This window comes from Durio zibethinus, chromosome 13 (assembly GCF_047325235.1).
Source record: "Durio zibethinus cultivar Kanyao isolate XHJ-2024 chromosome 13, ASM4732523v1, whole genome shotgun sequence".
Taxonomy (NCBI): domain Eukaryota; kingdom Viridiplantae; phylum Streptophyta; class Magnoliopsida; order Malvales; family Malvaceae; genus Durio; species Durio zibethinus.
In genome coordinates, this window is record NC_143174.1 from 5,823,058 (window position 1) to 5,849,819 (window position 26,762).

Below are 26,762 nucleotides of genomic sequence, written 5' to 3' on the forward strand. Positions count from 1 at the left end.
GAAACCTTGTTATGTTAAAATGCTTGCTGCCTTTCTTCTCATGAGGGTTGTTTTTGTTCTGTGCTCTTAGTAAATAAATCGAGCTAAATACGCAAGTAGATTAGTTCAATCAAAACCTCCAAATTCAATCTCAACTTTTCACTGAAAAAATTTCACCAAAACTTAGCAATTAACTAAAAAAAGTCTGAACAATGTGAACCTCCATGCAACAAGCTTAGTCGATATAGAATATTGTAAATTAAAAAAGTGTGTGGGGAAGTTAAAGGAAAATATATGGTTTATCTTGCCTTGTAACCAAATTCATCCAAAAAAACCTTGGTAAAATGCGGAAGAATTGTCTTATTCATTTTCGTTTTTGTTTGATGGACTTAAAAGACTCAACAAAGAAGAATCTTTAGTTTTTAGCTTTTAATTTTGTCTTTTGTTATTTTTAATATATATTTGGAGAAAGGAAAAGTTTGGAGTGGAAACCTTTTATTGACAGTTGCAGTCTTTATGTTTGAAAATGGGCATTGCGTGGGTTTCTGAATTAACGGGTGTTTGGGGACTACCCCTAGCATTGCTCCAGTCATGAATGTTACTTTTGGTACTGGCTTATTCACACATTTATTTCTTTCACTTGCCACCCACATGACTTTGATCTGTTTGAAAGCACCCCATTAATCTCTTTTTCATTTTTTTCTTTCTTTAAGTTTTATTTATATATCTTTCTCTCTCTCTGTCCCATGCTTGTAATATGAGCCTTCCATTCACAGGAACCGCATTAATGGTTAGTTGTTTGGTGATCGTTGTTCAATCCCTAACACACCAATAACAACTCTCAAAGCGTGTTGATGGGCATATTTTCATGTTGTTCTTCTCTTCTCTTTTCTTCTTTTCCCAGTTCCATCAATCAAGTCTGCTGCAATGGAGATCGAGGTAGCAAGCTGCAGTAAGAAAGGTGCAGGCGGCGGACATAGCTGTGGTAGTAGTGGTGTTGATGGCAGTGCTGCTGCTCATGAGGATGAAGTCAGGGGTGTTTACTTGGTTTGGCAGGATCTCACGGTGGTGTTGCCAAACTTCGGTAACAAACCAACCAAAAGGTTGCTTCAAGGACTTAGTGGATATGCTGAGCCAGGACGGATCGTGGCAATTATGGGTCCATCTGGCTCCGGAAAATCCACTCTTCTTGACTCTCTAGCAGGTTTGATTTGCTACCATCTCTTTCTCTCTGTGTTTTTATGGTTTTTTTCTCTTTTTTGGGTGAAAATTATAAGCATATATAGTTACAAATAAAGATGATTTTCATTTTTAGGAAGGACAATTTAAATCCGACTCACCCGTAATTGAATCAAATATTTAAGTGCTTAAAATACGAGTTGAATGTTTAATTAATTGATTAATAGAAATGAAATCTGAGAAACAGTGGGAGTGAAAATATTTTTGTTGTTGCTAGTCTAAGAAAATGTTTGCTTCCACTCTCTTTTTGGTTAGGATTGCCTCCCACTTACAGCTTGTCTGATTACTAAAATTTGCTTTTCAAGATTTTTTAATGTTCAAGAAACTAGATTAGTAATATAAAAGACGAAAAAAGGACAGTTTATAATTAGCAACAAAACTGTTTTCTCTTTATTTTACAATATTTTACTGAACCGTCGCCATAAATGTAGTTTCTAAGTACTATCTTCGCAGCACCTAGAGAAATACAATTTAATTTAAATTAAAGATTATATTTAATATATTATTAGTATATAAATTTTATATATTATTAATAAATCAAATAATATTATTTTAATAATGAATAAATATTAATTTTTTAAATAAATATATAAAATTTTAATTTTTTAAAAAAATTTACTAATGAAATAATATTATATATTTTATTTTATTAATAAAATAATATTATGTAATTTATTAATAACATATAAAATATGTATAAAATATATATATTAATGATGCATCAAATATAAATTTTTTAAATTGATGTAATACTTTTCTTTTTTTTAAACTGACTATCAAGATAAACTACGTCCAACTTTGTATATGGAGTTTATTTTCAATATATTGGGGAATCATCAAATTACGGATTAATTGTTATATTTAATGTGAAAATATTCTTATAAATATTATTTTATTTAAGTGCCTTGAAATTACTCATTAGAAAAACAAAATTATAAATAATAGTATAATAAAAAAATCAATACCCTTTCTCTGAAAATGGCCAGCGAGATCAGTTTCTTGGTAACCCTAATAAAAATATGGGCTGGTGTCTGCAGTAAATAATTACCCGAAAGAAAGAGAGAAATTAAATATTATTCATGTAACATTCGTGGTATGACTCACTTTTTTAAGTTATCAGTCTAAATTTTTAATCACATTTTATATAAAGATATTGCAATTTAAAAGTAAAAGAAACTATAAACATTAAGATCTAAGTATAACATTTTTAAATATTAATTTTAAAAATAATTATATAAATTAATTCAATTAAATTTTAAGCTCAACCAACCTTAATTAACTGCCATCACCAAGGCACCCGGATGAATTATCCAAAGTCCATCTCTCAATACAGAGGTCCCCCAAATTTATGACACGTTTCCTCATTTTTAGATCCTTTTCTTTTCTTTTTTTTTAATAATTTCATATGATAATGCCCCTTTCCAAGTCCCCCAAAATCTCGTGAAAATTGTATTTTTCTTCTCAAGTTCGGTGCACTTTAGTAGAAAATAAACGATCCAAAGTTTGTAAAATCTTACATTTTTTGTTCAACTAGTTTTCAATTAAACATATCTATAAAAGAAGAAAATAATAATAAAAAAATCAGCATCCATGGATTGGATCTTTCATTACGTAATAATTTCGTAGCTGGCAGTTAGATAGCATTAAATTGGTGTCATTTCAACAGGAAACCTACCTTTCATGCCTTCGCCAGAAAAAGTCAATGCTCACCCACTTGAGTGGGATCGATGTCACTTAATAAAACGTGCTCTTCGTACATTTTTGGACCTGATTAATTAATATAACTATTCTCTGGCTACTTTTTCCTGATATTTCAAGGAAATTAAAACATGTAAAATTGACTTATTGATGCAATATTTCATTACCATATTTTCTATCAGCATTGTTATATTATTTTCTGTTTAAAGATAATTTTGTCATAAGTCCATCGCTGCATAGTGTATAGTAAAGATGTGTCATAGTGATTACAGAAGACGAAAAAATGGATTTGAAAAGTTTTGAGCAAGAGTTGAGTTGCCGTATGATTTTTTTTTTACAAAAAATAAATATAATTTGGGGATAAAGAAAAAGATTATAAGAGTTAAAATTTAAATTTAAATTCTTTAAATATTATACTTTAAAGATAATTATAAAAATCAATTGAATTAAATTTTAAATTTTTTATTTAATAGTTTGGTGTTAGACAATTGAACCCACCTATAATTCAAACACCAAAGTTTTCATATTTTTTTGGTAGAAGGAAAATGAAGTTTAAGAGGAAAGAGAAGGAAAATTTGGAAGTGTTAAAAATTGAATTCAAAGACATTTTAACATTTCTCTATCATATATTTGAGTCATAGCACTTTTTTTTTTTGTGTATATTATTGCAAATAAAAAATCATTCAAGATAATTGCTCCTAACCGCAAATTTTAAATCTACAATTAAGTTGGCATGCCTGTGTAAACAACTAAATATAAAATTTTGTGTTAATATATGTTCATTGAAAAAAACATTTGATATTGGTACAGGTAGACTTGCCAGAAATGTGGTCATGACTGGAAATATCCTTTTAAATGGGAAGAAGAAGAGACTAGAGTATGGTGTTGTTGTAAGTTCTTTCATCTCTTAACGTTTTGAGAAAAAAAATTTTACTAAAACTTTTATTCAATTGACCATTTTGGAAATTGCCAATTTTATTTGTTTGAAGCTCTGATAAGAGGAATATTTTAAACAAATTAGGTAGTAAATATTTTTCACTCTCTCTATATGTCAACATTTTTTTTTCTAAAAGGAGATCATAGTTTTTGAATAAAAGAAGGTACTACAAGTATTATTGAATCGTAATACCATTTTTTAAAAATTATTACGTGATCAAACTAAATTAAACCTCATGTTCATGTTAACACTTAATTTGATGCCTATGGAAATTTCAGGCTTATGTGACTCAGGAGGATGTGATGTTGGGAACTCTGACGGTGAGAGAAACAGTAACTTATTCAGCTCATTTAAGGCTTCCGAATGAGTTGACCAAAGAGGAAGTAAAAGACATTGTGGAAGGAACAATCATGGAAATGGGTCTCCAAGAATGTGCTGATACAGTGATTGGGAATTGGCATTTAAGAGGAATAAGTGGTGGGGAGAAGAAGAGACTTAGCATAGCACTAGAAATACTTACAATGCCAAAAATATTATTCCTGGATGAACCTACTAGCGGCCTTGACAGTGCCTCAGCTTTCTTTGTAGTTCAATCTCTCAGAAACATTGCTCGTGATGGGAGAACAGTTATCTCTTCTATTCACCAGCCAAGTAGTGAAGTTTTTGCGCTGTTTGATGACCTTTTCTTGTTATCTGGTGGTGAAACTGTTTATTTTGGAGAGGCAAAGATGGCAGTCGAGGTATGGGAGCGAACAAGCATTAATTGGATCATTTCCATTGGACATTAAATAATTTACATGTCCTTTTTATCTAATTATAGTATTGATCTTCACAGTTTTTTGCTGAAGCTGGTTTTCCATGTCCAAGTAGAAGAAACCCTTCTGACCACTTCCTCCGATATATAAATTCCGACTTTGATACTGTAACAGCCACATTGAAAGGCTCTCAAAGATTGCGCGTAAGTATCGCTCAACACAATTTCAGATGCTACTACGTGCTCAACAATCACTTGTTGCTTTAAAGCAGATGCATTTTTTTCATTTTCCTTTCTACTCACAGACCTTGGATCCTGCATTTCTGTGGCATCTTTTACTTACAGAACTTGGTTTCCTTTTCCTTCAGTTTAGAATGCTTGAATATCTGAATTGACAAGCATAAAAGGTTGTCTGTGAAGCATGTCTCATTGAACATATCACTGTTCTGCTGTGCTATGAATTAGGATTGCAATTAATATCCAAACAGTTTGTAGAATTTCACGTTACAAATAATATTCTGTATCATTGTTACAGGATAAACCAACATCATCAGATCCTTTCATGGATATGGCAACAGCACAAATCAAGGCGGCCCTTGTTGAAAAGTACAGACGCTCCAACTATGCGAAAAAGGCACAAGCTAGGGGTCGAGAAATATCAAAAATTGTAAGCAATCAAAACCATAGATTTTCAGTCTTATTGGTTGGTTTTCTAATGCTTTTACATCAAGAGAATCTAAACCAGAAACTGCATAAAATTTTGAGTGACATGGGTATCCATCAGTGTTTGATCATTACTACAATCACTCACTCCTATCATGTTTGATCATTTCAGGAAGGACTTGAGGTAGAAATACAGAGCGGAAGTCAAGCAAAATGGTGGAAACAACTTACTACATTGACAAAACGATCATTTGTCAACATGTGTAGAGATGTAGGATATTACTGGGCTAGGATAGTGATATATATACTTGTATCTATTTGTGTTGGAACCGTCTTCTATAATGTTGGCTACGGTAATACTGCAATTCTCGCTCGAGTAGCCTGTGGTGGATTTATTACTGGTTTCATGACCTTTATGTCCATCGGGGGCTTTCCTTCCTTCGTTGAAGAAATGAAGGTAAAAAGTCTATGTTTTAAGGTTTTTTTTTTTTTTTATTAAGCGGTATGGATTTCTTGCGTTTTGCCCCGTAAATCCCTTTCCAGATCGATCCAAGCAAGTTGACTTAACCAAACATTGCAATGTTATATTTCAGCTTTTAATATGCCTGCATTTCCATTTTTTTCTTTTAAACAGGTTTTTAATAAAGAAAGGCTCAATGGATATTATGGAGTTGCAGCTTATACCCTCTCCAATTTCTTGTCTTCGTTTCCATTTTTGGTTGCAATTGCTCTTATTACAGGGACAATAACTTTCTACCTGGTGAAATTTCGATCTGAATTTTCGCATTATGTGTTCTTCTGCCTCAATATCTTTTTCAGCATCAGTGTGATTGAGAGTCTTATGATGGTGATAGCTTCATTGGTTCCAAATTACCTGATGGGAATCATAACCGGAGCCGGAGTAATTGTAAGTGAGAACAAATTACTTGATGAGCTTCTTAATATCTGTGTTCTTACTACCATGGTTGTCATGTTTCTGTTGATTGTCCAGGGAATTATAATGATGACATCGGGGTTCTTCAGATTGCTGCCTGATCTTCCGAAGCTTTTCTGGCGCTACCCCATTTCATATATCAGTTTTAGCCCATGGGCACTTCAGGTATACTTCATCAATTCAAAGCTAATTACTGATCCTAGAATAAAATAAACTGATCGTGCGTGTTGATGAATCTAAATATGTAGGCTGCCTACAAGAATGATTTTATCGGCCTTGAATTCGATCCTTTATTACCTGGTGATCATAAACTAACCGGCGAGGAAATCATTACAAAGTATTTTGGGGTGCCAGTAGATCCTTCCAAGTGGTGGGATTTAAGTATAGTAGTGCTCATCCTTGTTTGTTACCGGCTTCTTTTCTTCACCATTCTCAAGATCAAGGAAAGGGCTTCACCAGTGTTTCAGGAAATTTATTCCAAGAGGATTCTTCAGCATCTTGATAAAAGGCCTTCCTTCAGGAAAATGTCACCTTTCCCTTCCAAGCGACACCAGCCTCTCCAGTCACTTTCTTCTCAAGAGGGTCTTAACTCTCCTTTACATTAAATTTTAAAAACTATATAATTAGGCATTGAAAAACTGCGATTGCTATATATATATATGATGATGATGATGATTGATTAAATACCTACGTTTGCGTAGCTTGCTAAAATGTTTGCTCATACAAAAAACAGAAAAAATAATTTACTGAGCTTGTATTGAACTTTTATATATACGAGATCCTCAACTCTTTTTTCTTTTTCATATCGTGCATGGGTGGAGACATTTTTCATTTTTTGGGATAATGGACAGCAGCATGGAGCTTTACTCACTTCATTTTAAAAATTGCACTTCGAGCTCGAATGCAACAATGTCTCAATCGAACAACTTGAAATGACTTTCTGTAAAATGGAGAATGCAGGGAGCATACAAGAACGATATGGTCGAACTCGAGTTTGATGGATTCATACCTGGTGGTTGAAAACCGAAATGTGATGTCCTCACAACCATGCTTGGCATTCGGCTGGATCATTCCAAGTGATGGGATTTAGCAGCTGTTTTATATAATGATTTAGATAGCTTACAGATTTCTTTTCTGTCATTCTCAAGTTCAACGAGAGAGTCCCACCCTTGTTTCAAACTCTATTCGAAGCGAACTTTCCAACGTCTCCAAAAAAAAAAAAAAAAACAAACAAACAAGCAAACATATGAACGAACAAACTTCTTTCAGGAAAACTTCGGTATTCCATCCAAGAGAGACCAAGTTCTCCATTCACCGTCTTCTCAAGAAGGCCTTAACTCTCCAGTTCACTAGAAAAATAAACAAATTATAAGCATTCGATTACAGAAACAAGGGAAAGGGATGATAGTAACATTGCTTAAGAAATTAGCTATATCAGCTTTGTTTTTCAAGTGCTCTGCCGCACGCTAACTTGTGGAGTGTTGGCAAACTCCCAAGACTCTTTTCGATCCATTTTTTCTGCCCAAAGAGTTTTGCTTTGAACCTAGGTTCCTGCTAGACAGCTTCCTTGATTTCAACCAATTTCTTCACTTCACTTCCTTGATCAATAGGCTAAGAACCAGAAGTAGACATACATCGCCAATGCGGTTTAGTTGAGTTGACAAGATTCGAATACCTAGGTTCAATTCCTGCTGCCAAAGGGATTTGTAAATCCAATGTAAATTCTCTTTGAGGACTGCAGTCCGTCTTGATCCTGGAATGGGGAAGCCTCTCCCACCCTAAACTTTTTTGCACAAAAAAAAGTAGACATACATCAGGACATGATATTGTTATTCAAAATATCAAGTTCTCAATGCCTAATGTTTTCTCAAACAATTAGGAAGCATTAAAAATAAACACCACCCTCAACCATAACAAGATTAATTCCCTTAGGAAGGAAAATGAAGATGCGATTAACTCATACGATAGAGTACAGGGATTTCAATACCTTTAAACACGCAGCCATTAATATCAATTAAAGGAGCTGCTCTCTTAATTTAATTTGCATTTTCATCTTGATTTCCTTATTTTTTCTAGAAATCGGCCAAGCCATCCAAACATCATGTACTGTTATCTAATCCAGGAAACAACCATATATAAGGCACACTGAATGCAGTAAACACCTCTGTCACCCTTGAAATTTCATAAATTACAGTTTCATAAATTACAGTTGAATTAACATCAAATGTATAGCCATCAACTGTATTCCAGCTCATTATGCCCTATTCTTTTACCCAGTATAAGAAGAGACATCAAACTCTGTTTCAGGTCTTGAATAATTATCTCTCTTTGAGAGACTGGAAAACGTATAGTACACAAAATTTACACTAGTGATAAGAATCATCCAAGATTGAAAATATGGAATCAAACGCATTCGTCTTCCACTTCACTAGATGAAACAAGATGTAAAGCAAAGATTACTATGAACCTTTTTTCATGAAATAAAGATTAAAACCATATGGTAACCTAGGAAAAATAATAATAAATGATGTTTTAACATCATAAACATTGAGGTTATATTTAATATTGGAGTTATCTATTTTGTGCAATAATTTTCTCAGATACTATCCTACACCACCCTAAAGCATAGATGCCCAAACATCCATCCAAACTTCTAGTAAGGCTGTATGTCTATAACCTCCTGTCCTGACTGAATATATATATGATACAGATCCTTGAAATCCAAAGACAATCTAAAGGTTAGAACTTAAAACTTTCAACTTCTAGGTCTCAAGTTTGAATTTTGGGGAGGTTTTGAAATTTATGGGACGGGAGATAGTCGGCTCTTCTAATGGTTTTTCATATGTACCTAAAAAAACACACTTGCTGAACACGTTCAAAGAAATGCATCTCTTACACAGCAGAAAATAAGAGAAGACAACAAAGAAACCAGATATGTAACTTTAAATTCAATATATTAAGTAAATCAGAATATATGAATATCACCTACACAGCATGATAACATTTGATCTCTTGCTCTACCAGTTGTAGTATTGGGTGACTGTTTAAACTAACAACGAAATAAAAGTAATATAGAAAGAGTCAAACAGACTGAAGATTATTGGCCGATTCAAACAGCAAGTTTTTGAATTTCTGGAGTCCACCTTTTTCTATTAATCCCAATAAGCCAAGTAATTTTACAAGAGCAAGGCAACTTAGGCCTACTAAATCAACTATGATCACTATCCCAATTTCAAATTTTGAATAATATGCAAATCGCTTTAGAACAAAAACTGCTTCCTATATTTGAAAACAGAAACAAAGAGCAAGAAGCAACATTAGCCAATGATCCCTCAATTGTTAAGAACATAGTATTTGACCACAAAAGATTTCCAATACGGTTTGGCTATCAAATACCTCCTGTTTAAACTCCTATAACCAACAGATTTGGAATTTAGCATATTATAGAATTTCACCAATAAGGAAAGACGGCCAATCTGATCATTAGAATTTATATCTGTTATGCTTCCTCTGGAAAATTTTACCACTTTCAGCAAAGCACCTCTCTACTGGGAATCAAAAGTTACCTGTCAGGTGACAGTTTCAATAATTGCAGTCACCAGGAATTCTTTCCATCCTACCAGGAACTGAAAAAGTTAACAAGCAAAAGCCAAAGATTAGAGTTCAATGTTTCAGGAGGAAGACTAGTTCGCTTCACAAGCTAAATAATTGCTACCATTTCAATTTGACAAGATCTGTGTAATTGCCTCCTGCTGCAAACAATCTGCTTTACATCAGTTTATAGAAGCAGAACACAAAACTTCCATTCTATTAATAGAAAAAAGTGAAGTAATATAATCAGGTCAGATTGAGAAACTATAATTACAAGACAGCAAGGCCAAAGAAAATTTTCAGTGGCGCATAGAAGCCATAGTTTCTGAACGATTTTGCTGCAACCCTTTCTGAATAAAGTGGAAAATGTAAAATAAAACATTCCACAATGATATCCATGCAATTAGTGTACAAGGAACTAAATCACACTAAAAGCATTCAACATAAGAAAAGGGAGGTCATAAGCACAGAAAATAAAAACTTTATTAAAGAATCACATCAAGTTATACAAGCCAAAGAAAAGTAAAATAAAATGAAATCAAAGATATGGATTAGCTCATGCAGCAGATTCAGGTTTTGCAAGCAGGAAATCAATCTTTCTTTCTCTTCTTTAAAGAAAAATCAGTACAGAACTAATCAATCAACTTATCAGTCCTAATTTCAAGGGTAGATAATTAAAATTACAATATAATGACATAGTTCCTCAAATTAGCAGGAGTTTCATAATGATGTTAGTCTGTGCTGCAAGCTCGCTACTGTTTCTTCTCATTGGATGCACCATTTTCCACCCGGTTGTCAAACCTATGATAAGGAACGTCAACCATGGACCTGGGAAGTGGGCGTCCACCAAAATCATCCAGAAAGCATTCAACGTCAGGGCCAAAGTTGAACTTCACCACACGGTTTGGTTGATTTGGAAGAGTGTACATTGAAGCAGCAGGATGGTAACGACCACCAAACAAATTCTTGAAAGCAACTCCTCGGCATACTCCATATTTGAAAAAAGAAATTTCACTACCTGAAAAGTCTAACATTTTTCAACAGTAAATAATGAAACTTCAAGCATACCAAATGAAAAGCAGCATTCCCCACTTAACTGTATTCTAAAAAAGTCCTCGTTGAACACAGAATAAATATTTTCTTTATTTGGCCAAAAAAATAGTACAAAGAATAAATACTTTTCAATGGCAAGTTAGTAAAAAATGCATCTATTTCCTTTCAGGCATAACACCTAGATTCTAGAATTCAGTGCTAACTTAAAGTGTCTTTCCAATGGCTTGCCCAAACAGGTTACGTAAGTTAAAAACTGCAAAATATAGTCACAACATGCCAAACTTTTACTAAAATGGCAGGTTTGAACAAACAATCCAACTTTTGATAAAATGCTTTGGAAAGAGCTCACTTGGAAATATTACCTTGACAGAATTTAACAGGCAAAACATAGCATAACCGATTATCTACGTTCTTTACCCCTTATGGCAATGCCTTACTGTAAAAAAAAAAAAAAAAAAGCCAAAAGGAGAAAACACATCACCGCATGCAATGACCATACAGAAGAAAGAACCCAAATCTTTAACCAAAATCACGCAACAAGTTCAGTGTTCAGATCGGACATTTCTGTTCCTTCCACATGATTTATATTAGGGTAGGATACGGCAAAGTCCAACAGAATCACAAAAATATAAGCCGTAAAGTTGCATTGGGCAAACCTTCCATATGTCACTTCACAAATTCCTGCTTAAAGGACTCATATCGAAAGCCGTAAACATATCTTTTCATAAATATCAAAGGCCTAACTTACAGTTTGTTCACCAGATGACTGATGAATAATTGCTTGGAGAATAAGATCAAAGCCAATAGTCAACGAACTCAACGAGATGCCTTTTCCTACCCCCTCCCCCCACCCCCCGGCCAAATTTTCCAATTCCCCCAAATCAGGGAGACAAAGGGAAAAAGGAAACGCTGAAAACATTTTTTCCTAGAAATATTTTTATAGCCTTACTCCTTTGACTAAATCACAAACCAACTCATACAAAAACCTTTTTTGAACAACCACTGATTTTCTGTTATCTTGCTACTAGTAACAATTTCTTAATAGGCTTTTCTCACTTGCTTCCTCACTACCTGTAATGGTTAGGTCATAGGTGTCTAGAAAGGTGGAAAACCATTGCTGCAAATCTAAATAGCAGGAAAAAATGGTAGCCTTTGCAACATAACAATCACAAACTACAACAACTCAAATAGAATCACATCAGATTGCACGGTTCACATGAAGAGGGTTCTGCACATTAAACAGAAAAAAGCTAGAGAAGCTTCAAGTCCATAAATAAGGGATTATTAAAGGGGGTAATGGGGGGAAAAAATGAAAATGGGTTTTCTGGGTTTGATGTCATGGGAAAGGAAAAAAAAGAGATGATGAAAGGAATAGCATAGGTTACAGTTAGCCAACGGGACAAGCATCTTAATAATATAGTACTACATATTTACTTATCACTTAAATGATCGAAAATGATTATTATTCATGTATATATCGAATAAAGATTATTATCAATTTTTAATTTTAAGGAGAGAAAACTCCAGAAAAGAGAGAGATATGCTTTTAGGATTATTTAATTAAGATTTCAATCTAAGAAACTACCCTTCTAAAATTTTGTGATGTGATGCTTTTCCACATTAATGCCACTTGACAATATCATTCCATCAATATCTTTGCAATCACTTTTGTCTATGCCAATACCTTCTAACAGATTGACTGCAAGCTGCTTTTACATTTGCAAGAAAAGGTCAATTTTTAAACAATAGAGATCACACAGAGTACAAGTGAAACACATGGAATGAGGGAAGAGTAGCATAACTAGAAGAATTTGAGCATAATTTCCCAACTTTAACCAGATTTTACCAATTCAAAGTAACTAACTTATCATCGACTCATCCTTATATTCATGACACCTTTTGAGAAATTAACCACATCATAACAACAACCTAAAAATATTGATAAATTAAATAAGAAAAACCCTTACTGCATGTTTGTTGCTCGGAAAGACAATTCCACTCGTATTCCAATGTCTACAGTAATTTTGTAGTTTGGTTCGTTAAATGGTTCATTTTGAAGCACTAAAATTTCAGTCTCATTCCTTTTGAACTCAGAATAACCATGTCATTTTCTTGTTCACAATACATTTGAGTTGCAAAAGCGTAAGAACCAGGAGCCTATGACCAGGCTGATTTAATTGTGAAAAACACCATTTTAATGTTTTAGTTGCTATAGATATTGTCAATTACAACCTAAAATAGGCGCGCCTATGGCTGACTTTGGATGTTTGCAACGCTAGATCGCGTCACTTGTGGCCAAATGTGACTGGCTGAGCGAGATCGACGCTCCCATTAGAAAATTGATTTGTTGGCAAGACCTTTCCCGTTGTCCGCAACCGATTACAAGTATTTTCTTTTCTTTTTTTTTTTTTTTATAAATAACCGACTACAGGATTTGGGTAAAAAAAAAAAAGGAATAAAGAGGAAAAGAAAATGAAAGGGTAAAATAAGTTTTTAATTAATTTTTGTAGGGTAATTTTATTTTTAATAATTAATTTTTATTAATAATATGATTAATTTTTATAATAACTAATAATTAATTTAATAAAAAAGTGAAATCATTTTTTAAATTTATTTCAACAGTTTTTTTAACTAATCAATCAAATTAATATTAATTCCTATTATCTTCCATCCTAATAAATTTAAAATCATTATTACTATTTTATTTTATTTTATTTCTTATTTTTCTATTCTCACATAATATCTTTTCCATTCCACTTTTATTTTATTTCAAGAACCAAACATGCTTTTTAATTATTAGTAAAAGAAAAAGTCCTAGAAAGTTTTAAATATATTTTTATTATTTTTGTACTTCGAATCTATGAATTTAAAAAAAAAAAATCAATTGCTTACTGAGTGTATAAGTTTTAATTATAGTCACTAACTACTATAGTTAATTTTAAAAAATACATAATTAGATTTATCAACGGTCGTCTCACAAGGTTGGTATCATTTGAATCAAAATAAGGTATTTTAAATCCGAGTCTTAGAGATATTATTTCATTAATAAAAATATATTTTTAATTTTAATTATAAATATATTTAAAATATTAAAATTATAATAATTTTTAGTATTATAATCAATTCTAAAACTTAGAATTTTGAGTTTGAATTTTAAAATTAAGTTTTTCAAATTTAAATTTCAATCATTACTTAAAAAATTATTAAAAGAACATTTGGTTCATAGGAACATGCATTTTCTTTTGAAATCTTATTATTAGGTATTTAATTTCAACGTTTGGTTTTAAATAATATGATTTCAAGGGAAAGTGATAGGTTCTCAATAATACCCAAAAAATACCTTTTATAATATGGTTCAAAAAATTAAAAAATATTATTAAGGTATTTTTTATCAAAAACGCTTTAAATAATGTCTTTCAAAAAATTTTAAAAGATTATTTAAAGTATTTTTAGATCAAAAACGCCTAAAATAATCTCCTGATACATTTTAAACGAAACTATTTAAGACGTTTTTTGAACAAAAATATCTCAAATAATTTCCTTATATTTTTTAAAGGACATTATTTACAATATTTTTGGATAAAAAACACATTAAATAATCTTTTGATATATTTTAAAAGAATTTATTTAAGGTATTTTTGGATAAAAAATATCTTAAATAATTCCTCTAATATTTTTTAAATAGCATTTATTTAATATTTTTTTGAACCAAAAACATCTTAAATAATTTTTTTAAAAAAATTAATTATTTAAGGTGTTTCCTAACTAAAAACCTCTTAAATAATCTTCAATATTTTTTTATTGATAATATTTTATAAATAAAAACAACAATCAAATAAAATATTTATTTTTTTGCTGTTAAAGGTATAATTTATTATTTGGGTATTTATTATAAATAAAAACTAATAAAAAATTGCTCTCATATATCTCAAGGAGATTTTGGTAATTATTCAAAAATTATTATATGTAAATTCTTTCAATCAAACGAATAAATCTAAATACCAGATGTCCTGAAAATAGAAAAAAAATTGTGGGTATCACATTGTTTCAAAGATCACATTTTTTTTCTTGAAATTCAAGATTTCGTGAATCAAATATATAAAAAAAAAATCATTTTTACATTCAAAATTTGTCAAACTGGGCATCTAGGTTCAAAAATCCAGCTAATGGATTATAAGAAATCAAATTTTCCCCCAAGTATACACGGAAAATGTTTTCCCTCCTACCAGAATATTCCTTTCTGTCTCGTTCATTTGAGATTTTGTTTTCAAATGGCATTACTATTTCAATGAACTTTCAGAAATGGCCAGAAACTCGCAACAAAATATTTATAAAACAATTAAATATAATGCTAAAAACTACTAATGCAAGACCTTAGTAATTGTAAATGCATGAAATATTTATCAAAATTTAAAGCAAAGGTAATAACTATAATAAAATATAACATCACGATATATGTATGTATTTCAATAAATTGGCCATTTTTTGTGGAAAAGATTGCTTAATTTTTGCACTTCATGGGATAAGAAAATGAACATAAAGCCCCTCCATTTTTTCTGGAGTTTAAAGCTCTCCAAAGCTCTTTTGGGTAATCCTCTCAGTAAGCAAAGCAATGCACAAATCTCAATCCATCATTTTTTTTCTTATTACACTTGCAAAATCTTTCCCTAGATCACTTAGAAAACAAAAAATTTTCCATTAGACTATTATTATAAAAAAAAAAATGATCTAGGGGGAATTTCATTGTGTTACCATAGAGTGAAAATAATTACAATTTGAGGTAAAAAAAATAATTGTTAAGAAATAAATAACAGCTTTCTAAATTGCTAAAAGAGGAAACCATATTTATGATTTTATGTAGAATTTTCACTCAATTAAGATATACATTTCAATTTTTCCTAATTTTTTTATATAATTTTAATTTTGACTGCAATGAAACAATAGTTAGAGCGATATATTCAAAACGAATGTAAAATATTCTTTAATTTCTCACTTTGAGTTTCATTCAAACAGGACTCTCTTACTTTAATTTTCAAAATCAATATCAAAGTTCAAGTACTTAAATGGTTAGGTATGAACAATTAAGTGAAGGTACATATTTTAATTAAAAATGACGTTTATCATTATAGTAAGATGTAAAAGTACTTTTTTTTTAGGCCAACGATGTACAGAATATTTAAATCCCAAGCGTTGAATTTACATATATCACCATTAGGATGTACAAATGCTGACTGCTCTAGCTCTACAAAATTAAGTAAAATTACTTTTAACTCTAGTTTAAAAACTTTAGATTGGTAAATTCAAAAAAAAAAAAAAAGTTGAATTGATTAATTCCCAAATTTTGCGAAATTAAATTATTATGATTGACGTAAAAATAAAATTATAAGATATAAATTGCAAGAGACAAAAGGAAGAAAATTAAAAAAATAAAAAAAGATATTTTTGGATGTAGATTACTACTGTAAACGATGCTTATTTGTCATGAATGTAAAATTTATAAGAGAGCTTGGTGGGCGGGCTCCAACCACTTTTTGTTACGCAGGCGTCATAGATTTGATAATTTTAATTCAGTAATTTGAAATAAAAATTATAAAAAAAATTTGAAATGTAATATGTTTTAAAATTTTATTCTAAAATTTTAATAAAAAATATATATAAATTTGATAAAAAAATATGTTTTATATTTATAAATTATGATAAGATAATTTTTATATTTTATATATACTTAATACAAAATAAATGTGATATAAATATACGAATTGTTATATCTAAATTAATTATTTATTATTTTAAAAAAAATTAAACCTACTCAAAAGTCAAGATATCTATTTGGTTCTAAAAGTCTATCCAAATTTTAAGAGAATTTAAGCAAAAAAAATAGGCCCATTAAACGAATTTAGTTAAAATTTTTGGACTCGATTAAATTTTGAACAAATTCTTAAATATAAAATTAAAATTTAAGCTCAATTCAGTACAAATAATATAAATATAATTAAATTATTATAATTATATAAATATATATGTGAATTTTATTTTAATATTTTTAAAAATATTTTTATTTTTTTTTATAAATTAGATTTAATGAGTAAATTTGATTTTTTTTTAACATAAACTAAGCTTAAGAAAAATTATAGGTCCAAAATATCAAAATTAAATCAAGTCTAAACAAACATATAAATTATAAATACTAAACGAAAATCAACCCAAATTCTATCCAACCCATGAACTCCTCTAAAAAAAATTCTACCTATGAAAATTTTCATTACTTTATCCAAAAGTAATTACGCATTTATAACTAAATTTATGATTACACTTTAATAAGTTTAAATTAAATATAAAATTATAAAAAAGAAAAAATATTTTAAATAAATATTCTACATAAATTTAGTTAGAGTGCACTTATCACTCTTAAAGAAAAAAAAAAACTTTCATTATTTTTAAAATAAAGGGATCATCCTTTCCCTTACCACTTTAGGGTAAAGCGGTAAAATTTCCTTCCTAATTATTTTTTATATAATCGCAAATGGTCATTATTTTCAATGTTTGGTAGCAAAACGGAATTCCCCCAATCTAGGATGGAAACTTAAATTTTAAAAATCCTCTTTGCAGATTTGACTCATTTTAGATCATGCATGTAATTTCATATTCAATTTTCCCATTAATTTTCAGCTTCATATCCAATTCCAATGTCTTCTACAACTCCATTTCCACAAAAACTTCGATATCCATCTCTTGGAACTTCCTGCACATCCTTAGTTCTTTCAGCCATCTTTTTCTTGTTTTATACATTCCTGTACAGCCATAATTGTAGCCAATCATTTGGCCTGTTGAATCCCATAGAAACCAAATGGTCAACTTCACCAGGAAATAGCAGCTCTCCCTCCATTTCTCCTACAGATATTAGCCACCTTAAGTTTATATTAGCCAGCTCCAGAAAAACATTGAAGTCTAGAAAAACATACATTGAAGCCTGGTGGCGACCAAATCAAACTAGGGGAAATATTTTTTTGGATTCACCTCCCACAGTAGACTTCCTGCCCTGGCCTTCATCATATCCTCCATTCCAGGTCAATGAAGACATCAGGAAGCTAAGAGCATATTCGAAACTTGTTGTTCCAGCCGCAGTTCGACTCTTTCGTTCAATTCTGGAAACGTTTAGGCTAGGAAACAACGAAGATGTGAGATGGTATGTTATGGGGGATGATGACACTCTGTTTTTGGTTCATAATTTGGTTGAGGTACTTGGAAAATATGATCATACTAAATATTATTACATTGGGATGACTTCCGAGGCTATTAAATCGAATTCCGATTTCTCCTTCAACATGGCATACGGTGGAGCTGGTTATGCTTTGAGCTACTCCTTGGTTGAAGTATTGGTGCCAGCCATTGATGATTGTATTGAGAGATACCCTCACGTGCGTGTCAGTGATCAATTATTGTCTTCTTGTTTGGCTGATTTGGGGGTTGATCTCACCACTGAAAAGGGTTTTCACCAGGTAATCCAATATTTCAAGACCAACTAAAAATTATGTAAAAAGAAAGGAAATTTCACCTTTTATTAATTATTTCTAATTAACCAAGTGCATATGGATTTTGGCAACTGCAGATTGATCTACTTGGTGATGTATCAGGTCTCCTGTCCTCTCATCCACAGTCTCCCTTTGTCTCACTTCACCATCTTGACATTATAAACCCACTCTTCCCTTCCAAGAACCGCTATGAATCAATAAACCATCTAATGGAAGCTGCAAAATTTGACCAATCTCGTCTGCTACAACAAACCATCTGCTACCACAGGCCAACCAACTGGTCTTTCTCAATCTCATGGGGTTACTCTGCTCATATTTATGAAAATAAAATCCCTCGGAGTCTTTTGCGGAAACCCCTCGAGACATTTGCACCATTCAAGAAATCTGCTAGGCCTCCGTTATACATGTTTAACACGCGGTTTCCCTCTTACGATCCATGCGTAACTCCTCATGTCTTCTTCTTGGAATCAGTCAAGAATATCGAAAGCAACCAAGACCAAGTTCTTAGTACATACAACCGAACATCACAGCGTCATCTGCCACCATGTTCATCGAGTGGCAATCATTCGGCGGATCACATCACCAAGATTCACGTTGTTTTGCAGGCAACAAGTCGAAAGCAGGTTGGCCTCTTTTTCAACTTCTCTGCCTTGTATCATTTCTTTTCTCTCCTTTTACGCCCCGTTAAATTAATTAGCAACATAGAATTGGGTGAGATTCCTTAATCAATTCGTAAGGTTATTTATTTAATTCCATTAAGTAAAAGTTAAAATTTTGAAAGTTAAAATCTATAATTAAAAATGATCTTTTGCAAATTTTTAATTAAGAACAATATCTACAATCAAAATTTGTTTGATGTTGATTGAAGGTTAAAGATTTTGTCAAAGTTTTCAATAAAATTTTTTTATTTAAATAAATTATCAAAGCATATTCAAATTATTTTAAATTTTATTTATTTTATATATGTAATACTATCTTTTAATATTCTATCAAATTTATACTTTCAAATTCAATTTTTATTTAATAATTTTAATAAAATTTACTTAAAAAATTTTCCTAAATCTTGCACAAACTAGCTAGTAAGATGCATATAGGGTATTATCGTTTAAATATGAAACCTAAAGTAACTAAAATAATGCCTTAATCACAAAATTTATTGATTTGACCGGTTTTGGTAATGCTCAATCCAAAAACTTTGTAAGAGAAGAAATACTACAAGCGGCAGAAGTTTATCCCTAACCTTTCTTATATATAAAATCACAATGGAATATTTGATATGTATTGAAATTTATTACATTTTTATTATTATGATTGTAATTTGTAATATATAATCTCTTAAAAAAAATAACAATTAAAAGAAAAAAGATTATATAAAACAATTATGCCACATCAACATATATATATGTCTATTTCATTCAAATCATACCACATAATTAAATTATTAAAAAAAGTCAATCATTTATTATACATCACATGTGATAATTAAATGGTGAATGTTTATTTTGATATATTAATTAATTATTTTATAATAAATAATTAACTTTTACACGAATGTGATTATGTAGTATGATTTGAATAAAAAAATATATGTTGACATGACATAACCACTTTATACTATTTTTTAATATTTAAGTTTGTAAAGATTGAATTTTAATCACTAAGATAATATTTGGTATAAGGTGATCAACCAAAAAATCATGGTGATCCACATAATAATTAGATCAGTGTATTTGGTAAGCATTATGTGATCCTATATGATAGTAATTTTGGATCACCGAGAATGATCAAATTATTGTTTTGGAGGGTAATCTAATTACCATCCAAAATAGTTAGAAACTTTTATCATCAAAGTGAAATAATATATAAAATCAACTATTGTCAATATAATCTTTTTAATATGTGAATTAAATGTTGCTATCTCTTAGAATTATAATTATTTTATATTATAAATTTTTATATTTTAAAACAAATATTCATTGTAATAAGTTCAAAAATAATTTATATTTTTTTAATATTTTATAAAAATATAATTTTTGTTTTCTTTTATTATGAATTCAATAAATTAATTTTATTTTTTAATTCAAATATTTTTTACATAATTTATATTATAAAAATTAGTTTACTTATTAATAAATATATTTATTAATTTAATAATTTAAATCATTAACTTGTGTAACTATTACATGGTTATTTTCATATTTTTAAATAAAATAATATTTAATTTATAGTAATATCAAGTATACTAATCTTTTATTACACAAAAATTAATAATTGTTAATCAAAAAAGTGATTTTAATTGTTAACTTAATAAAATAATTTCAAATTACCAGTGATAAGATTACCTTAATAATAAAATTACTTCGATGTTTACAAGTATTATCATAATTATCTTACAAAAAAACTAAACATTATCTAAAAAATTTAATAATACTCTATTAATAAATCACAGTACTCTTACCTTTGACCAAAAAATTGCCTTATCAATGTAACAATCTTGTGATATACATAAAGTAACACCCTAGAAATCACAAAATTGTTGATTCTTTCTTTGTTTAATTTACAGGGTGCAAAAGTAGAATGCTGTGATGTCCAATACGTGGCTACTAGAAATGTTGCTGACATCAAATTAAGGTCCTGTATCAGCGGGGAAGTCATTGCCTAGCTACAATTGCTTGCCTATATATAATATACTCAAGATTGGATTATATTGTTCAGTAATTTAAAAAAAAAAATTTGGATAAAAGTTTTTGGATTTTCCCTATTTAAAATGTAGAATGAAAATGAGTTCTATTTTTATGAATAAATTGAATAATGTTTCTTAGCAGTTACTTTTTTTTTCTTTTACTGCACAGAGCTATCTATAAGGTTTTGCTAATAAATAATTTTCTAGGGATCAAAATCATAAGGCTGATCGACGTAATCATATAGCATATTTATGTAGTGGTCATTGTTTGAATATAACCTCCTTGAGCACTGTTGCATTAGAAAAAACTAGAATTCTATTGACACGATCTGCAGAATGATTTCCGGTGAAAAAACAATTTCGCAGACGGCGCGGTGCTTTTCGTCTATAGGTAGTAAGAACTAAGGCATCTCCTTCCATTTTCTTACTAATGGATTCCATGAAGAATACATTAGGAGCTTGAGTTGACGTGAATCGTTAGTAGGCAACCTGGTGTTGAAAATGTACACTGGAGGGAGGCGGACCATTCTTCCGGTGTGAAATGTCTCAAGGGGTTCCTTAGAACACTCCGAGGGTTATTGTTTCCAATATATGAGCCAAGTAGCCCCACGAGATTGAGAAAGACCAGTTGCTTGGCCTGTGTTAGCCGATTGTTTGTTGTGCCAAACGTGATTAATCGACTTCTGCCACTTCCAATGAGATGATTTATTGATTCAATGCGGCTCTTGGAATTGATAGATGATCACTGGCATTGGAATGCATGAATGGATATCTCTCGAGACAATCATCCATCAACGGCGCAAGTTATTCCACTAGGGGATAGCTCAGAGAAAAGAAAGTTCCTCCGTACGCCATATCTAAGGAGAAAATAGTTCGATATGACAGCCTCCGAATACATTCCAACATAATATCGCTTAGTATGATCATAATTTACTAATACTTCGACTAAATTATACACAAAGTATCTATAATCCCTCCTTTGCCCCAGATTGCGGCATTTTATGAAAAAAAAAAAAAAATAGATGGTTTGTTTTAATTATAAACACAATTTTATTCAAATCAATTCGAGTTTATTCGATTATTATAATTGATTTAAACGTTTCAATTTAAGCCAATTAAAACATTTTAATTGAATGGACTCTTTTAAATTTATTTCGGATTAATTGCTTTCAAATCATTTTAATGAGTTAAAATCTAATCCAATTTGGGTTAAGATCCAATTTAATTTGGATCATAATTTTAGTATTTGGACTTAAATGGCCCAAAATCAATGCGAATCTAAATTTCAATTTAAAATTCCAATTAATGACCCAAATGCAATCAATTTAATGCCCAAGAATTCTAAGGCCCAATTTCCCTTAAATGAGAAATTAAAAAAAAAAGACTTGATGCTGGCACTGCAACCAGTTGTACAGAGCAGTAACTCCACTACCCTGCTGCAGGCAGTAACCACCAACCTGCAACCATTACTAGCCACAACAAGCCAAATTGCTTTCCAGAGAGAACAAGTTTTTAGCTGATTTTGTCTTTGATAAAACGGAGGCAATGCATAGCATAAAGGGGAACGAGTTTGTTAAAAAAAGATGGGAGGCCAACTGAGAAAAAAAATATAGAGAAAGTTTCCCTCGGCCAACAACTCAACAACTTGGCCAAAATACCATTCTCAGCCCCAACACAGTTCCCATATAGTCTACAAACTCTCCACCACCGGAACCCCCATCGTCAGCACTGAGCAGCCTTCCCCGAAACCACAGCAATTACCCACAAACCACAAAACAGCCTCTCCCCATCCAAAAAAAATCCCCTGTCAGAGCCAAATAACCGCCATCAATAGCTCCCCCATAATCAACCCAACGGCAACCCACACTTCCACACCACAACCATCACCGAAACCCCACCTGAAAAAAGAAAACAAAAATAACACAAAAAAAAAAAAACCAAAAGGAAGAAATAGCCTCATCCCCGAAGGGAACCACAATAAAAAAAAAGTAAAGTAACTCAAAATCCCAAAAAAAGAGGTTAAGGTTCGAGTAGATTTTTGTAGGATGTCTCTTAGGCGTCGGGTTCAACGCAGTTCAAGAAAGGGGAGATGGTACGGAGCGACGTCGGTGGTAGGTGGCAGAGAGGTGGCGGCATAGTGATCAGTGGCTCGCGCTGGCAGGCTTTTGGATGATCAGAACCGGTGGAAACGAGAAGTGAGAAGAGAATAACTACATACTAAGAAGGTGGAAGGATCGGACGATAGAGGAGTCTTCGGCAGTTTGAAGTCCCGGGATTGGAATTCAGATCTAGGGATTTCGGTTCGTTTTCAGGCAAAACGGAGGCTGGAGTTGAGAAGAAGGGCCTGAGGAGAAGCTGGGTTAAGTCTTTGGAAGCCAACCGGCGCTGGAGAGCGGAGGCCGGCACGGAGGCGGTGTTCCACCTGAAACTGGGCTGTTTGAAATCTGGTTAAGTTGATGAAGAGGGGGGAAAATTTTTGAAGAAAGTTTTTTTTTTTAAACAGAAGAAAGAAATGCAATGAAAAAAAAAATCATTTGGCTTTTATATAGATATATATATATATATATATATATTTAAAAAAAAGGAAAGAAAGGAGGCGGATCGACCCGACCCATTTTCTGCTCTTGACTTGAACCATTGTCCAGCTAGACCCGATCCAAGATCTCCCAGCTCATATTTGGACGAGGCCCATATCAGTTTTCAGCCCAGCAGCTTTGGAACTTAGGCTAGCGGCATTGTCAGGTGGGCTCTCGTGGAACTCTTTACTTTGGGCTCCTGGAATTAGGGTCCATTTAGTATAGTCCTCTCCATTTTAAACTCTATTAGCCCATGCAATTATTTGCTTCAATTTCTGTTATAAACATTTATGTATCTATCAAATTACCGCAAAATACATGTTTAGGAATTAAAAATTATGAAAGCACGCGTTAGTTTTACTTTTTTATATATAATCTTGTTAAGGTATTTTTCAATCATTATTGATTGAAAATTTAAAAAAATAAGAAAAATGATATTTTTAAGTGAAAATAATTTTAAAAATTTTGTCTAGACATTGGAAGGAATTCGAATTATGTTTTAAATTATTAATTTTCTCAAATTTTACTTAGATATTAGAAAATTAAAAATTTTCTTCAAAAATAAATAAAAAAATAAAATTTCTTTCATTCTTAATTTAATTTTAAAAAAGAGATTATAAGAAAAGATTAAATTAAATATGCATAAGATAGATCAAATTGATCGTTACAAATTTTTAGTTTGTACTTGTATCATTTATTTGTATCATGTTGCATTAAAAATATAATCTTTAAAGAGAAAATGAAATAATGAAAAGCGAGTTTGGTCTAAAAGTTCACTCAAATGGTGAAAATTTTTGAACAGGTTCATAAAAATATGAAAAGCCTACACCAAAACCCTAAATTTTTAAACCCCAAAATCTAGTCAAAACTAATTTTCTCTTAAACCCAATACCAACATAAAAAATCATCTCAAAATTCAAAGGTTCATATGAAAACCTTATATAGAATAGTCTATTCTCCAATAACACTTAGAAGATAAGATATTTAAAAAATTTTATTTCATTAAGTTTTTCGTATGATTCTTTAACCCAAAATAATAATAAGATCAAATAAAAGAATAGAAATACAAATGAAATTTTAAGTATAAATAGCCATACCTAATTTTTACCTAGAAGTTAGGAAATTTGGGTAATCTCTTTATATTTAAGAATGCAATTTCAAAATTATATCTCATTATCATATATAGTATCCATCGTCATATATTCATCTCTAAATTATTGTTAGCATTCATTTCACATGTTTATGTTTTTTAATTATTGTTATTTATTTGTTAATTATTGCATTATTGTTTTCCCGCATAAAATGTTTTTTTATGGAAAATGTTATTCAAAATAACTTTATAAGAGAAATAATTTTTGGTACTTTGTTTATATGTTGGGGAGTCACCAATAATTATCATCTTTAAAAAATATTATTTTTATATTCAATAAACGTCATAATAAGTCTTAGACGAAAAAAATTATCTTTAAATTCTGTTTCAATGTAATTTTAAAATAATTTTTAAACTTCAAGATTCTCTTAATATTTTTAAATAAATATTTTTAATAAAATTATTATTTCATAAGTGAAAGGAATTATTATTAAATTTTAAATTAAAATTATTTTTATACAAAATTAAAAATAACGTATGATTAATTGATATCATTTTTTATCGAGCATTATAAGAGTACTAATCCTTTCACATGTATAATTGAACTTTCAAACCTTACTCTATTTTTGAAAACTAAAAATATTTTTTTAATAAATCTTAAAATTTTTTTATTTTATTAAAAGATAAATTTTTTAAATTATCAATCACACCCAATCAAAAAAATCGATATTAACTTCTTTTTCTTTTATTTAATTTTTTTTTCATCTAATTCTCTCTAAAACCGTTACTGTACTAATCTAAATAAGTCCAAAGCTCCATCTCACATCTTTGTCATCTCCTAGTCTAAGGCACCATTTGGAATGAATCGTCTGTTGCGCGCGTTCAAGCACATTTTTGTTGCAATCGCACCATGTTTTAATATTTGGATAATAATTAGGGGTGAGTAAATGGTCAATTCGATCGGTTCGGTTTAAAAAAATCAATAACCAACTTAACCGACTTTCATTTAACAAATAATCGAACCGATCAAATATTAGTAAATAACCGACCATAACCGAACCAATTAAAATCGGTTCGGTTCGGTCGGTTCGGTTAAATAACCGATTTTTTTTATCATTTTTCTTCCTATTATGAATAATTATTTAACTATAAATTCAATTCAATAAAATTCAAACTATAGTATCATTCAAACTAAATTACTAAAGAATTTAATAATTTCAAAAATGTTTTACCAAAAAAAATAAATAAAAATATTTATCTCAATTTTTTTATTTTTAATTATTAAAAAGTCGGTTAATTCGGTTAGTACGGTTATCAATTTTAAGAATCGAAAACCGATCGAATTAACCAATTTAACCGATTTAAAAACTCGATTATAATTAAAACCGAATAAACCGAATCGATTCAACCGAATTCACTCGATTTTGATCGATTTAGTCGATCCAAACCGATTTTTGCTCACCCCTAATAACAATGTCACAATTTGGTTAGTCCTACTGGCTCCGGTGAAAAAGCAAAACTCCTATGATGGGTTGCGTGGATGGTGGCTCACCGCACCATATTTTTAATTTTTTTGACAATCTTGTCCTTCTTTTTTAATTAGTTAAGTATTAAATAATTTTTTTATTTAATAAAATAAATAAAATTTATTATATAATAAATTAATAATTGGAGATTATTAATTAAATAAAATTTCTCCAATTTTTATTTGGTATAAAATAATTTTAGTGATTTTTAACTATTTTTTAATTTCATAAATATAAAAAACATACTATAAATTTTCATAATATCTTTATTTGTCTTTTTTTTACTACATTTCACCTCATCATCACAATTATGTTTACATCCAAATATATTTTTAATTATTGATTTTAATTTTATTATTATAATAATCAAATTCATCGTATAATAATTAATTTTATTTTTATCATTATTTTTAATTTCATCAAAATCAATTTCATTCCCCTTTCAAATGGACTCTAAATGAATCCAAAATGGAGTGGAAGATTCGTTTTTCGATTGGTTTTGCGAGC

The 26,762-nt window shown here is 30.5% G+C and overlaps 2 protein-coding genes, 1 long non-coding RNA gene and 1 pseudogene across 4 annotated transcripts; 2 read left to right on the forward strand and 2 right to left on the reverse strand.

The window, feature by feature from the left end:
- Positions 1-727: 727 nt before the first annotated feature.
- LOC111302722 (ABC transporter G family member 15-like) lies at positions 728-7,007 on the forward strand. 2 transcript variants are annotated; one of them, XM_022898498.2, is made up of 10 exons: positions 728-769; positions 884-1,183; positions 3,727-3,806; positions 4,132-4,593; positions 4,689-4,811; positions 5,143-5,274; positions 5,443-5,727; positions 5,905-6,177; positions 6,262-6,369; positions 6,453-7,007. In XM_022898498.2, the coding sequence occupies exons 2-10, from the start codon at positions 907-909 to the stop codon at positions 6,807-6,809; spliced, it is 2,097 nt and encodes a 698-aa protein (XP_022754233.2). In that variant the 5' UTR covers positions 728-769; positions 884-906; the 3' UTR covers positions 6,810-7,007. The 2 variants fall into 2 exon arrangements, with proteins under 2 accessions (XP_022754233.2, XP_022754234.2); XM_022898499.2 differs by having other exon boundaries at positions 728-1,183.
- Positions 7,008-7,189: 182 nt separating this feature from the next.
- Positions 7,190-12,236, reverse strand: LOC149515278 (uncharacterized). Its single transcript, XR_016327116.1, has 3 exons — positions 11,597-12,236; positions 9,771-11,284; positions 7,190-7,982 (listed from the first exon to the last, which is right to left on the reverse strand). It is a non-coding gene; the product is annotated as an uncharacterized LOC149515278 (long non-coding RNA).
- Positions 12,237-17,481: 5,245 nt separating this feature from the next.
- Positions 17,482-21,042, forward strand: LOC111303960 (uncharacterized). Its single transcript, XM_022900515.2, has 3 exons — positions 17,482-18,347; positions 18,458-19,003; positions 20,944-21,042. Exons 1-3 carry the CDS (start codon positions 17,535-17,537, stop codon positions 21,040-21,042), a joined length of 1,458 nt encoding a protein of 485 aa, XP_022756250.2. The 5' UTR covers positions 17,482-17,534.
- Positions 21,043-21,193: 151 nt separating this feature from the next.
- Positions 21,194-23,959, reverse strand: LOC149515279 (uncharacterized; annotated as a pseudogene).
- Positions 23,960-26,762: the final 2,803 nt, after the last annotated feature.

What these genes read in the sequence shown, in the direction of transcription:
- LOC111302722 (XM_022898499.2), top strand. Translation starts at nt 907, where the DNA reads ATGGAGATCGAGGTAGCAAGCTGCAGTAAGAAAGGTGCAGGCGGCGGA. An exon ending in TCTTCTTGACTCTCTAGCAG is followed by an intron (nt 1,184 to 3,726) that starts GTTTGATTTGCT and finishes ATATTGGTACAG; the next exon opens with GTAGACTTGCCAGAAATGTG. An exon ending in CCTTCGTTGAAGAAATGAAG is followed by an intron (nt 5,728 to 5,904) that starts GTAAAAAGTCTA and finishes TCTTTTAAACAG; the next exon opens with GTTTTTAATAAAGAAAGGCT.
- LOC111303960 (XM_022900515.2), top strand. Translation starts at nt 17,535, where the DNA reads ATGTCTTCTACAACTCCATTTCCACAAAAACTTCGATATCCATCTCTT. An exon ending in CTGAAAAGGGTTTTCACCAG is followed by an intron (nt 18,348 to 18,457) that starts GTAATCCAATAT and finishes TGGCAACTGCAG; the next exon opens with ATTGATCTACTTGGTGATGT. An exon ending in AGGCAACAAGTCGAAAGCAG is followed by an intron (nt 19,004 to 20,943) that starts GTTGGCCTCTTT and finishes TTTAATTTACAG; the next exon opens with GGTGCAAAAGTAGAATGCTG.